The sequence below is a fragment of the Gavialis gangeticus genome, unplaced genomic scaffold, assembly GCF_001723915.1.
Source record: "Gavialis gangeticus isolate Ggan-Ray unplaced genomic scaffold, GavGan_comp1, whole genome shotgun sequence".
Lineage (NCBI taxonomy): Eukaryota > Metazoa > Chordata > Crocodylia > Gavialidae > Gavialis > Gavialis gangeticus.
The window spans coordinates 10192012-10206505 of record NW_017729014.1 but is presented as its reverse complement, the minus strand read 5'-3'; the positions used below and the strand labels follow the sequence as shown (position 1 = coordinate 10206505).

The following is a 14494-nucleotide window of genomic DNA, read 5'->3' as shown; positions in this document are numbered from 1 at the left end:
TTGTGCCAGCCTCGTAGTCCAACACCTCCCAGCTGTGCCCCGTCTTGCACTCATCCTCCTGCCTTCATGCAGGTTTTGCTAGGTGGTGCCAAGGAAGAATGGATGAAACAGTACTTCTGCTCTGCCTCCCCTACCTACAGGTCTCTTCCTCTGATCAGGCTGCCTAACGAAGTCATGCTGTTCCCCTACCACCACCACCTCTAGTCTGGCACTAGCTGGTTTCTCCAGCACTTTGGGGGTTGGCTCCATGCATGTACAGCACTTGCAGTGATATGGCAATGCAAATCCTTAATGCTAAGATAAAAGGTGGACAGACAAGAGGAGGAATTAGGCCTGTCTTACTAGCAATGCTGCAACAGTGCCTCCTCCTCTGTGGTTTTCCTTCCCTCCGCTCTTTGCCCCCCTCTGCGCCAGGCACAATGCTCCTTTTTGCCCCTCTGTGCACTGAGGATCCCAGAGCATGGCTCATGGGGTTGCGGGTGGCCGGGGGCTCCATCTTACTTCAAAGTCAAATCATTTCAGAACAGGACTGTTAGCGCCTGAGCTGTGACCCCTGGAAACCAGACTCCTCTTGTCCTTCCATCTGTGTCCCACATTGCAGGAGCTGGTTACAGCTTATCCCTGCTGGGACTAGCATGACTAACTGGCAGGAGACCAAATAGGACTTTCCCCAACCTTCTGCTAACCACAAAGATGCAAGCTGCCTCTGAGAGGATGAGTTTTGCCATATCCCCCTGAGCAATGGACCCTAAAGATTATGGTCCTTCATGGTAGCAGGTGGCAAATTCCCCCCCTCTGGAATCAAAGCACGGCCCTGGAGAAGGTTGTCTCAGGTGGGGTCTGAGACCCCTGCCCCCCAGGGACTGGTGCAAGGAGCTCTTTGCACGACAGCAGAGGGCTCTGGGCTGTCAGCCAGGAGCAGCTCACCCCTCATAGCCAGGCCCCAGAGACCAGCATGTTGGGTGACTCACTCTTGCATGTATTTTAAGCCTGGGATTTAGAACTAGCTGCCTGGGTGCTACAGCCTGTGATGGGGAGGGAGTGAGGGGGCTCCAGAGGAAGCATTACAAAACAAAGACCCATGGTTCACCAGAGCCCTCCTCCTGGCTGCCCCATCACAGTCCCCTTCCCAGCCCCCCTTACCCTGTAGCTCTTGCATCCCAGCCCGCTCTGGGCCGCTATCTTGTCTAACCGCTGGCCAAAGCAGTCTGAGGCCCTTCTCAAGCTGTGGGGGGAGGTCAGCAGCGCTTGCAATTTGCTCCTCAGGCTGGAAGGAGGCCTCTCCTGCAGCTCCCAGCTCCCATGCCCCAAGGCAGGGTCTTCCCCTTGGGGTCCAAGGTACTGTCTGTCCCAGGGGTTCCTGTGATCTGCAGCTCCCTCATTCTGCTCGCTAAGTCCTTCTGCATCTTCTAATGGGAGCTTGTCCTCCAGGCGATCCAGCAGGGTCTGAAATGCATAGAGAGAAAGAGAGATGTCAGGCAGGAGAGCATTATGTTGGCCTCGGCCTAAGGGCAGGAGCTAGTAGAGCAGCAGAGCCAGCCCTCCCTGCTCACCCCGGCCAGCATCACAGACCTCGGCGTTCTACCTTTAAATCAGCTAGTTCAGGAGTGGAGACCAAGCCATATGTGGGATGGGCTCCAACCTGTCCCTGGAGCTGAGTGATAATGAGGAAGAGCAGCATCAGCAGCAGGGAGACCTGGTGGGCAGTTGTACTCCACAGGCCCATCTTCCCGTCTTCCCTTGGCCCCGTGCTCTTCTCCTTCCTGCTGTGAGCTGGCAGTCTTGTCCCCCTCCACTTATATGCGCCACAGTGGAAAGAGTCATGCCCCAGGCACGAAGCCCCTGCATTCTGTCACTCGCCCACGATAAAGGATCGGCAATGGGAGCCAGCAGAAGATTCCCTTTTACAGTTATCGGGGCCAGGGCCTGGACAGGGATGGCTCCAGCAGGGCTGCCGGCGGGGCCCGCATTCCTGCCTACTTGTCTCAAGAGGTTTCACACTTCCAATGTGTGAGAGAAGCACCAAAAATGCACCCCGTTATCTCCCCGTGAGGCCGCTGGGCTCTTGCTTCTCTCTCGCGGAAACAGTTAGACAAGCGTTGGACAACTGGCCGGCAAACACTAATGGGCATCGTGGCCGTGGCCAAGCATGTGGGAGTGGCACTGAGGAAGGATGCTCTCAGCAGGGGAGAATGGCATGCAAAGACAACACCCTCTCATGTCTTAATTGCTTGCTATCTGTACTATTTCCTGGGAGCTCCAAGGATGGGCCAGGGCCCCTTGTGTCTGGCACTGTCCCTGCCCCAAGGGGCTCCCCGTCCCCTGTAGCTGGAACGGGGCTCAGCTCCCTGTGGCCAGAGCTAGTGGGTGTACATTGCAGTGTTCATCGGGGAAAGCCCCGGGGGATCTGTTCTGCCCCACGCTCCTTGGCACCGCTGAGCCTCTGTCCCTAGTTCTTCTGGGGGATGCAGCAGAGCAGCGCCAGACCCCCGGCCTCTTATTTCCTGGACTTTGGGTCAAGGCTTGGTGGGGAGCAGAACAGGAGGGAGAGGAAAGAAAATGTTTGATCTTAAATGGCTGGAGAAATAGCTCTGTGGGCTGGTCGGCTCCTAAGCCCTGTGTGGCTGTAACCCTCTCCTGCCTCCGGGCTTGTACAGGGCCTGGCAGCAGGGGCCCACTGGTCCTGCCCAGCTCCAGTAACTAGTCATGGTTCCCCAGCAGCGTGTGCCTTGGGTGCTGGGGAGAACTGGGTGCTCTAGGAGCTGAGCCCAGCTGGGCCTCGGTGTCTCTGCTGAGACTGTAAGCAGAGGTAAAGGGGTTGTCCTGCAGACAGATTCACTGGAGCTCAGGCTGGGGCTGCCTGCAGGAAGGCAGGGAGTTTCAATCTCCCTGACACCGAGATTCCCCACGGGCCGTTGAAAAGGAGTCCAGGTCCAGTGCTCCCAATGCCACCTCTCAGCTAGTGAGAAGCGGAGAGCAGGCAGGAGCCCGGGGCCCAGCCATCACACTGCATCAGAGGCAGGGGTGCAGTCCAGTGAGCTTCAGCCCCAGGAGAGGCTGGGGCTGGGGCTGCATTTGCCAGGGGAGATCAGCAAGTGGGTTACAGGGCCGGGAAGATGCAGAGAAGGGAACCGTGAAACCCCACAGCTCCTCAGTACCCAGGGCAGTTTTCACCCAACCAGCACAGACCAGCTCCTGCCGCCTCTCCCAACCCCCCTGCCAGGCACTCGCATGTGATTATAGCTACCCATCAGTGGGGAAACTGAGGCAGTGAACAAAGCTGTGGTTTACCCCATGCCTGCAGGAGCTGAGCTCAGACCACTGGACAACACTGTCCCCCTCCCGTGTAAGGAACACACTTGGCACTTCCATGCAGACGCTGGTCCTGGGCCAGCCCCCCTTGACCACCGCTGGCCCCTTGAGTTTGGGCCCAGCTCTATGGGACCCCGGCCCATGCTCCTGACCTGGCTCCACGATCGCCTGCAGATGCTTAGCCATAAAACGCAGCCAGCAGGGGATGCTTTTTCCTAGATGACCTCCCTCAACCAGCTTCTCCCAGACTGCAGGGGTATTAACTTATGGCCAGCAGCAAACACAGACTCGTTCCACCAGGAACTGGCTTGGGGTTGCCGGAGTCACCTGGCCAGCGGGTCGGGCAGCCCAGACTCTTCTTTCCATTTTTAGCACGTTCCACTCCCCTCCTGAGTGTTTTGTGCCCGGGGGGCCGGGAGGGAGGGAGGATTTGCAAAGCCCTGATGTGTCGATGAAATGCAGCTCCAGCGGGGGCTGGTTGTGCTGCTCGAGCCAGGATTGTTATTGCCTTCCCCAGCCCGCAGCTTCTTGCTGGCCTGGCGCATGGTGCTGGTGTCTCATGGCTGCCTCCTACATTGCTCCTGCTGGGACCAGCCCCATGGGACAGCACTGGAGTTTCCTCAGTCTCTGCTGCAAGGCGGCAGCATGTTGCCTTTATGGAAAACACTGCCCTGCTTTATCTGCAAAGGGACTAGGCCATCTTAGGCTTCTTAGACCAGTGTATAGGTGTCTCTGAGATCCTCAACACTCCCACTCAGCCATGCCCAGGCCGGGTGGTGCCTATAGTCCCCAAGTACTTAGGTTTCTCCTGGCAAAGTCCCCTGGGCTCCTACGTCTCTGCCTCTGGGCAAATGCACTGCACCAAGCTCACATCTCAGACCTAGCTGCATTCACCACCCATGCTTCCTCCTCCTCTTTAGGTGCCCAGCTCCAGGAAGGAGACAGCACTGGAAAGGTGGGCAAGACAGTGCCTGGGTTCAGGTCCTGGCCTCACTGACCCTGAGGAAAGTGAAGGAGTGGGCAGGTCTCAGCCACATTGGGAGGCTCATTTGTGGCTACAAGGGTTGGGGACTTGGCAGCATGGTTTAGCACAGCCACCACAGGGCATCTGAGCATGCCCCCACCCCTGGCCGGGATCACGGAGTGGTGACAGCACAGGGCTGGGGCAGAGCTGTGCTCCGTCCCTTGGATGTCCCTGCCTGCAGAACCAGTGCCCGTCACAGGGATGTGCGGGGAGTGGATCGTAGCTCTGCCCCAGCCCCACTGTCACCACCCCGCTATCCTGGGGTCTCTATGGAGACCAGCTGGGAGCCAAGCGGGCAGGGCATGTGGCTGAGCTTATGGGATGGGGCCATGGGCAGGCAGGGAGCTTAATTTGGGGGCAGGCCTGGGACCTTGGGGTGGTCACAGCACAGAGCTGGGACTCGGGGCAGAGCCATGATCCATTTCCCCACCACCACCACCGTGCCCCTGCCCATGGCACCAGCGCCCATCGCAGGCACATGCGAGCAGTGGATCACAGCTGTGCCCCAGGTCCCAGCCCCTTGCTCTCACTGCCCCAAGACCCCAGGGTCTCCCTAGCCCTGCTCACCTGTCTTGCTCCTGAATACTGCTCCCTGACAGTCCATGGTCCCATCCTAGCTGCCTGGCTGAGAGCCCTACCCCCACCGGTCCCACCCCCAGCAGTGGGTTTGGGGCGCATGGACCAGGGTGCTCAGGTAGCGGGGTCAGGTTTGGCAGCGGCAGCTGGGAGGAGCCGCTGCCCCTAGGGCTGCCAGGAAGTGAGTCCAGCCACCACGCTGCCCCAACCCTCCTGCATGCCCAGGGGCAGTGGGACCAGCTGTGTACACTATGGCCCAAGCTGCCCCCCGTGCCTGGGCTGCGTGGGACCAAGGGACCCACCGCAGGTCAGACACAAACCCTCAGTGGGCCAAATCTAGCCCTCAGGCCATATTTTGCCCACCTCTGCTCTAAAGGTTGAGACCAAAGTTTCCAGATTGCCAGTGCACAGTCTCTTACCACAAAACTCCTCTCACCCCCCTCCAAAATCCTGGCCATTCAACCACTGGGACGTGGGTCAATTTATCCCTCCATAAAGAATCAACAGCTTTCCCCTACAAATAAGTAGCCTGACATGATGTACCTTGACCGCGACTCATCGCTCAGTGATCACCAAACAAGTTTCATTCATTAAAGCTGATTCTTTTAAGTCATGTGGCTGGAACTACATTTCCCAGAAGCATATGGATGTGCAGTCAGGGCATCACCCATTTCTTCCCAGGTATAAAAGGGAAGGAATTAGCAGCTGTTCCTCTAAGCCTCTGTATTTAACTTCATTCCTGGGCCTGTTGGTGACTGTGATAGCGATGGGGAGGAAGATGCATTATTTTTCAGCAGCTCTGGTTCATCCCATGCTCCAGCCAGTTGCCAAGTCACCTGCAAACAAGGTACTTTTGGCACTTGCTATAGACGGTGGGCTGTTGTTTGTCTCCCAGCAAACCTAGCACTGATAATCAAAGCAGCTCATCATGCCATGCTGTGAGCATTTCTCCCTCCTCAGTGCACCATCTGTTTTGAGTTCAGATTTTGGCCTAGCTGAGGAAAAAGCTTGCTGGCCAGGAAAAGCAGGCATGACAAGTATGTTCCTTCTCTCCCTGACCTGGGTTGTGGTGGCTGGTGGTCTTTGTGTCTGGTTTGCATCCATCAACCCCTCATATCTGGGATGCTACAGAATACCACTGTTCTACTGAGAGCCTTTGAAAACTCCAAGTAACCATCACTTACAGGGCTAAAGCAAGGCTCCAGTGTCTCCCAGTAACTGCACAGACTACATGGATGCTGTTGTGTGGGCTTTCCCTGCAAAGAAACCCTCTCTGATGCTGTTGGCTTGCATCACTGCCTTCTGCCACTTGTGGCCTCTTATGGGTGATGTTGGCAGTGTGAGCAAATTGCCATCAGGCAGCTAGTTACTGCTCGTCCAGTTAGAAAAGCTCCCAAGGTCAAATGCAGCTGGGAGGCTTATACTCATGCAAGCAGTGACTTGGAGGATATTGGTTCCATGTCAGGCAACAGTTGATCAGAAACCGTGTGTGTGTCAGTCCTACTGATGTGTGTGTCTGTAGGCATGACAGACTTGCACCCAGCAAGGAGCATGGGGAGGGTGCAACAGGGAAAGCTGCAAGTAGGAGAGTATGAGACCGTGTCCTCCATTCCCATGCAGTGCAATATAGCCACATCCTCCCTGGTGCTTCTGTGGGCCAAATTTATGCTTAGTGCAAGCACTAATTCCCAGGTGGCTCCATCTCCCTGTCCATTGCCCCGGCATAGTTCTGTTGCTTCTGGTGGGGTCGCTCCAGCTCTATTCCAGTGCATCTGAGATCAGACCTGGTCTCATGATCTGCACACCAGTGCAAAGACAAACAGGTTGCTGGCTTGTAGACCAGAGCTTTCTGGGGTGTGTGGAAGCAGAAGCTGGTGATTTAGCCTTAGATGCCCAAGTGTGCATGCTGATTTGCAGAAGTGGGAGGCACCTGGAGCTGGGGTGACCTCCATGTGAACAACATGATGTAGGATAGGCACTTGGGAAAATCAACCTGTATATTTAGCATTCAGACTTCCCCTAAAAGTGAGGGATGGCTGTGGAAGCCAAGCTTTAGATACCCATTCTCAGAAAGCTCTGGATCATGGGTGCTAACCCAGAATTAAATCCGTCGGAGCTGCAGTTAGATGGCCCTAGGCCTGTTCCTAAGGTAACTCGCTGTGTGTTCGTGTGGCTGTGATTACCACAGCAGGGTGGAGACGGCTGTCCGGGGAGGCCAAACAGAAATGGCTGCAGAATGGTGGGATTCACACTCACCCCCAACTCTGAGAGACTCGTGCTTACAGTCCAGCGCTCTGAGTACCGGGGAGCTGCAGCACAAGGGCTACAAATGCTATGCTTTGCAGGTGCTAATCAAAGTACCTGATTGCTGATTTGTCTCTGGTTTGTGCTGTTAAGCACATGCAATGTGCCCTTCCACCCCTTGTAAGAAATGTGCAAACCACCCCCTAACAGTTTTCTACCTATGTTGTAAAGAGCTTGCTGGTCACAGCTCTGTGGGCAGGCCTATTCCAGCAAACCCCCATGGCACAAGCCGCAAAACAGGGTGGGCCACCCAGCCCACTTTTAGCATGTTCATTTATATAACCCACAAATCCGCAATTGTCATTAGGTTAAGACTGTATAGCTACTTCTTTTAACTGTGTAGCTAGCTAAATTAATGTGCTAAAAGTTGGTCAGGCCATGGCCCAGGTGGCCCATCCCATTCTGCAGCCTATGCCCCATGGAGAGACAGTTTGTACCAGCAAGAGGATTCTCCTACTGAGAGAGCGTCAACTGGCTCCCCTAATGGACTAATCCATATGAGCACAAGTCTCTTGCTCTTGTAACTAATCCTAATAGCAGGCACATCTGGCTTAGGAATGGCAGTGAGGGGTGTAGGTGTTCCCCTCACTTCTCGCCAACTATGCTGTTTTCTTGCTCTGAAATCCATCACCAGTAAACCAGTAAGATGCCGCCTCCTGGGGATGAGAGCACTTCATAAAATATACGCACTTGGATTCAGGAAAAAAACCACATCCTTTTTAATGCAACAAACAAGAGAAAAATCCAGCCTAGAAGACTAATGTGTTAGTTTTATTTCAACATGATCTGTTGGTGCGAAAGTAAGAAATGTTCTTTTTATAAAACATTGAATAAATAAATAAATAAAAATAAATAAATAGGCACAACTTTTTTCCATGACAGAGTTTAGAAAGCACATGGTAAGCATCCGGGGAGAAATGGGCACTGGAAAGCATCCTTCAAGAGTGCTGGGAAGTGGCTTTAATTCTTCCTGGAGCCTGCAAGCAAAACAGAGACAAAGTTATTGCCACTTGCTGTGTCTTTCAGGGCTTGTAGTTACCCACATCGCCCTTCTCACCAGAGGTCTCGACTAAAAATCAGATCAAATTGCCCAAGGCAGCTCTCTTGCATAACCTCTAGAAAACTACTTTGCCCCTGAGGCTTTACTCTGCTTTGTGAAACGTGTAGCAACTTTCATCCATAGATCTCCTTGAAAGAGCTGCACAGTGGTATCGCATGCTGTGCTAATATGCTGTTGACGAAGGAGAATGCAAGTAAAACAATGTCTAGGGCATAATATTAGAAACCATGCCTGAGCACTTCTTAATGAAGGCACTGTCTTTTTAAAATGGTATTAAAATATTCCCTTCCCCACCTCCTCAAAAAGAGGATTTATCTGATACTAGTTAGTTACTGCGGTCGGTGCTCAGCTGGTGGGAACCTGTATCACCCTGTTGATTCAACTGTTCTGGCTCACACCAGCAAAAGATCTAGTCCTAAATCTGTACCAAACAAAACTGCTCCCCATCCTCTCTGTGCTTGGGTTTCCTTGTGGCATGTCTGTTGGCAGGGACAAGGGAAGCAGACCAGCTTGATGCACTGGTTTGCAGTCCCGGCTGGCTGAAGTGGGGAAGTGTGTGGATACGGACAAAAGGCCATTTCTGCAGAGCTCTTCTATCGAACCCTCTTTAAAACCCTTCTGTCTTTTTGGAGCTTTCCTTTTTTCTTTAAGCAAACATGTGAGGCTGACAATGTGAGCCCCATGTAAGGCTGAAAATGTGTATGATCTCTTCCAAACCTGGATATCTCTGGCACTTGAAGCACAATCTCCCAGGCTTTCTGCGGTGCCCACCACTGCGGTATCTAGGCACTTTGCATTGCCCAGTGTTCAGGTAACTTTATCAAGTGCCACTAGTTTGCACAATGACTTATCCACAGGGTATGGCAGGGCCAGGCCCAGAGAGTTGTTTCTTGCCCACTGAGTCAACTATCTCACTAAGGTGAGATGAACATTGGACAAGGGGGAGCCAGGGCACCAGTCTGGGAGGAGAGTGAAGGGAAGCAGCATTGCTTGGGTGGTGGGTGCCTGACCTTGAAGGATGCCTAGGCGGAGGGAAAGCATGGCAGAGGGCCCTGAAGTGAGAGAGGGTAAAACTGAAGGGCTGGGGTGAGCATAGGGGGAGTGAGAACTGATGGCCAAAGTGTGCAAGGGGGGTTATAAGGGGACTCACCATTGCAGCCCATCCCGCTCAGGGACCCGATTCTGTCAATCCTCCTCCCAAAGCAGCCGGAGTCGCGCATCATCTTGGGGGCCTGCAGCCCCCTCAGCCTCTTGAGGAAGGAGTCACGGTAGGACTGAGGGGCACTAGGGGTGAATCTGGGCTCAGGCTTTGGGACATCGCTGTCCTCTAAGAGTTCTGCCGGCATCTCTTCCTCCGCTTTAGGCTCCTGCAGGTCGGGGCTAGACTCCAGGGCTTCCATCAGTGAGAACTTGTCCTCCAGCCTCTCCAGGAGTGCCTGCAAGGGAAACGCAGACTTCAACCTCCATATCCATGGGCTTCTCACTTTCCTTTCCACCCATGTTGTCTTGGCATCACCCCTCAGCCCCTCGTCCTAGCCAGTGGCGGTGCAGTGGGGGCAAACTGGAGAACCGTCAGGCTACCAATGACCAGCAGATCTTGTTTTTCCTCCTTGTCCAACCCAGACTGGTCTGATTTTTCTTACTGCAAAAGCACCATGCAGCCCTAAGCAAAGGTCAGAGGAGCTGGCACAGATGGCAGTGACACTCCTTGCAGGGAAGGGGAAGTACATTGGGGAAGGAGTGAAATCCAGGTCTGCATCCTCTCCAGAAGGATGTACCTGACTGTCTCCCAAATGGTGCACAGCTGTGGGGCATTTCTGGGGCCATCTCTCATAGTGTCTCTGGCTGAAGCTGCTGCCTGCAGTGCAAAGCTTGGGCTAGCCAGGAGGCTGCCAGCTGTGCAGTCTTCTGCAGACCTCATGCCGATTCACCCCATCTCTGCCACCTTTGGGTTACTGCAATGGGATTTATATAGGGAAGCTTTTGAAGGAAGCCCCAAAGCTGCAGTCAGTGCAACTCAGTGCTGCTGCCTCCAAGTAGAATGGGCATTTTTTTTAAGCCTGCCCTCATGGCAAAATTTTAAATTGGTTGGTACTGCCTTGACTTACCCTAGGAGCAGGTTGCCCTACAAAGACTGCTCAGATCAGCTGGGAGCTGATCCTAGGGCTGGATGCCCTGGGGTGAGGAGCAGGTCTCTTTGGATGTACTGCCTTTGGCGGCTTGCACGAGCAGAACCTGGCAAGCTTGGAGGCATCGTGCAAAGCAATTAGGCTTAACTCTTGCCAGTCCTCTAGCAGCCTCGGGGCATGTCTGCTGCTCTCTGGTCCCAATCCAGCAAAGTAGTTGGGTACATGTTTAGTTTTAAGCACCTAGCTAACCTCACTGCATCTTGCAAGGTTGAGTCTTAATTTTGTATTGAACCCTAGGCTGATATAGCAATATAGCCTGTGTATAAACATAACTTCTTAGTGCTGGATGCTGTTCTGAATGAGCACACAGTGTCTCTGTTTAAACACAGTACAAGGTCCATGTAAGACACGTGCCAGCAGCACCCCACCCCAGCCCACGTATTCACATGCTGCCCGTGTAAATGCACACTGACAGCTTCACTGTTCTCTGCTTTAATGCACCTGTGATTCAGTGAGAGATTTCCAAGTCTCCTTTCTTCCCTGGGAAAGTGGCAGCCACCCTTTTCTGAAGTCCCTCTTGGGGACTTGCCTCTACTTTTGCTCAGAGCAGGTGTTTGTGCTGAGGAGGCAGGCGCTCCACAGCTGGATGGCTCTCGGCATCCCTCTGAAGGGATCGGAAGGTCTCAGGACTTCCCCAAGCAGAATGCAACCCCTCTCTTGCAAAGGGTTAAAGCTGACAGGGGGCATAAAGGTGGGGTGCCCCAGCCAGATTTCTGCTTGTAAATCTGTGCCAGATGGAGTAGCTGCCCTAAAGAGAACAGGTGACACCGCATCCTACCCCACTAACACTAATATTACAAAGCAGAGTCCTCACCTCCATGCTGGCCAGTTCTTTGGCAGGGCTGAGGCTGTAGATGGGGTTGGCTCGGTTGGACTGGAACTGGAGGAGCAGCAGCAACAGGAGTCCGTAGAGAAATGAACCTTTTGTGTCCATCCTGCTGGGTTGGTTTGGAATAGGAGCAAGTTTGAGCTTCTTCTGAGAGGTCCCTTCTGGTCTCGATGGCTCACTCCCTCGTTCTGTTCGCTCCTCTTTCTGGCTGCTCTTTTATACTCTTTGGGTGTGATCCCTGCTTCCTAGGTTATCGGGGGGTTTATCGGGGGTACATTCCAGTCCCACAGCAGGCATGCAGCTCTGTCAAAAGAAGATTCCCTTTATTAGCTGTCATTAGGAGGTGGCTGCTACTGAGGAATGTCTGTCACAAGTCAATGATTTCATGTCGCTCTTTCCCCACCCTCCCCTCCTTGATACCAGGCACTGAGATTACATAGTCCAGCTAGAAATTCTTAGCAATTTTGTTACAAGAGACCCCCATAGTCCGATTCACGGGGATGGGAAAACAACTTTGAAATGGCTCTAGATTCCGCTTAATAAGGAGCTTTCGGGAAGGAAATGCCTTATATAGAGAAAGAAGAGGCCAAAGACACCAGCTTCAGGGAGGGTAGAAACAGAGGAAGGTAAACTTCCTTCTAAGAGATCAAGTGTCTCATAGGCTTCCCTGTTATATGGAAAACCTCCAGCTGCTGCATGCTGTGGCATGTACTGAAAATCTCCGGTTCTGGGCTCTTTTCTCCATGGTTTTAAAGGCAATCGTGCTACACTGCACGGTCTTTACGTTACTCACTTGTACACTGCCTACAACAGCAGGGTCCTGATCTGAGGTGCTTCAGTGCTATTGTAATAGTAATAACTCTTGGAGGGACACTTTAGGGTTGCTGAGCCTTTCCAGAATTACTTTATTAGCAACGGCAAGTGCCATGCCTTTGAGAATTGGGATGCTAGTCACACTTAAGTCGACAGGAGTTTTCCATAAGCATGGACTACAGGGTCTGACTGTAAGTAACTTCAAGGAAATGTAGAGGAAATCCCATTCAGAGGAGACTGCTCCTGAGACATGTGCTCACGGTTGCGTCGGCTTGAAAGAGGATGTTTGTGGCGTGAAATCTGAGTGAAGCTTTTCAAAACCTGGTTTAAGAGAATGTGCATGTCTGGGCGGGGTTAGGGTTAGAGGGGGGTGTACACAAATGTATGTATTCAGTGCAAGAACAAATAGGTTCTGTTTTGTTAGAGTTCACTATTCTAGCATTCAGCTGATTTTGGAAGTCCGAATAGTGATTGATGGTGATTATGCTGAATCTGTATATTCCTAAATTATCTGCATTTACTTTTCAACTCTATATGAGTAAAAGGGGGGGGTGGTAACAGTGTCTCGGTTTGCAAGGGTATTTTAAGCTATGAAATATACAATGTACTTTGCATCTTGTGTGACTGGCTTCCCATGTTAGAGATGAAGGTAAAGAGTGACTCTGTGCCGGCACTGCATTTCCTAGTCTGAGTGAATCTCCAGCATTTTAAATGATGAAAAGTCAGAGCTTGAAAAGAATTTCCTGAAATATTTATTAAAAAGGATATGCTGTTTGTTGTTCGCATACAGTGTGTGTGACTATATAAACACTGTGCGTACGCATGCGCAAATCCCCAGCTTGACTAGGGCATTATGAAGGCTGCAAGTCAAACGCTCAAAGGTTAGAAAATGCCAGAATGAAGCTTTCCTCTGCAACCTCAATTTGGCGCTCTGTACGTAGGTGCTACAATGGCCTCTTAATTACACTATCGTACCCTATTTTTTTCCACAGGACCTCTGCCTCTGTCAGTGCCCAGGGTGGGTGAACAGCTCTTGGCTGTTTTGCTCTCTCCTGATTGGGGTGACTCTGTTTTATTTATTGCATGCTCTTCAAATCCTTCGCTGAAGGCAGAACAATTAGCTGCTTTGCGGGCTTTGCTGCGTCGCTGGGCTCTGTAGGTTTTGAAGGCTCCATGGACTTCCATGTGCCTGTCTTCACAACACCTCTATGCAAAGAGCTTTTATTATCCCTGGTCTGACGATGGCAACTAAGGGGCATGGAGATGATGGTCTAAAATGTGCACACGCACACGCACACGCACACACTTTTTAGGGTGGGGAAGTGACTAATATGAGGCACCTAGAACCTGACTTCTCAGCGTGCTACTCCCTGTTCAGAGCACAGGTCAGTGGACTTTATGGCTATCGGACGGTCCCATACTCTTGTAAATCAGAGATCAGGGTCTTCATCTAGGTCTTGACCCAGAAAGCGAGGAACACTAATAGTGACCACATCTGAAGAGTTTAGGGTAAGTGACTTGAACTGGACTCTTAGAGGGTGTCTGTGGCAGGGATAGGAAGAAAATCTGTGTGCCTGCCACATTTTTAGGACCACATTTTGCCCATTCCCACCTCCCACCAGCTGCATTAAAGATACCGGAGTATATGACGGTGGGGCTTATCCTTGAGCGATGGGGCCCTGAGGAGACCAAAGCAGCGATGAAGCGGCGAGCTGGGCTCCCCGCAGCGGAGCCCTCTTAGCGACCAGCCGCTGCCGTGTCCTGAGATGTGCTCCCTCGCTGCTTACTCGGCTGTCAGTATTGTCAGGCATGGCCAGGTCTGGCCTCCACCCCATTGGAGCCTTTTTGCTCCCTGATGAACGCTTGGCTCTAGACGGGGGGGTTAAAATGAGCCATGGAGGAAACTCCTATTGCAGGGAGCTGCTCTGTCTGGAGTCGGTAACGTCATATCCAGCGTCTGTGGCTGTGTAGACATCAGTCACCTGGGGAATGGGCTGTCACGCTGCTGTGGCGTGCTCTTTGACGGGCTTGGTCCCTGAAGCCCCTCGGTGCCGGGGAGACGGCAGCTCAGAGCAGCAGGGAGATGCGGAGATGCAGGACCTTGGACACAGCTGCCCCAGGGCTGGGGCTGTCCCTCCCTTCCCCCTGGGCAGAGGTCCTCCCCCAGTACCCCAGGGCCCAGTCCTAGCTGTGGGTCCTGGCGGGAGCTTGCGGGAAGGGCCGCTTGGTTCGTGGCTGACTCCCAAGGCCCGGGGGGGTGGGAGTGGGGGACGCACTTGCTTCTTTTCCTCCCCTCCCCCGGTGCCAGCTGCCCCCTCCCCTGCGGGCGGCCCGCTCAGCCCGGCCCGTCTCCTGCCCCCTCCCAGCCCCCGGAAGCCTCCCTCCTG

The 14494-nt window shown here is 53.1% G+C and overlaps 1 protein-coding gene across 1 annotated transcript; it reads right to left on the bottom strand.

Annotated features, from left to right (window-relative positions):
* Positions 1-7911: 7911 nt before the first annotated feature.
* NPPA (natriuretic peptide A) lies at positions 7912-13667 on the bottom strand. The gene is made up of 3 exons (XM_019511718.1): positions 11280-13667; positions 9427-9712; positions 7912-8193 (listed from the first exon to the last, which is right to left on the bottom strand). The coding sequence occupies exons 1-3, from the start codon at positions 11397-11399 to the stop codon at positions 8177-8179; spliced, it is 423 nt and encodes a 140-aa protein (XP_019367263.1). The 5' UTR covers positions 11400-13667; the 3' UTR covers positions 7912-8176.
* Positions 13668-14494: the final 827 nt, after the last annotated feature.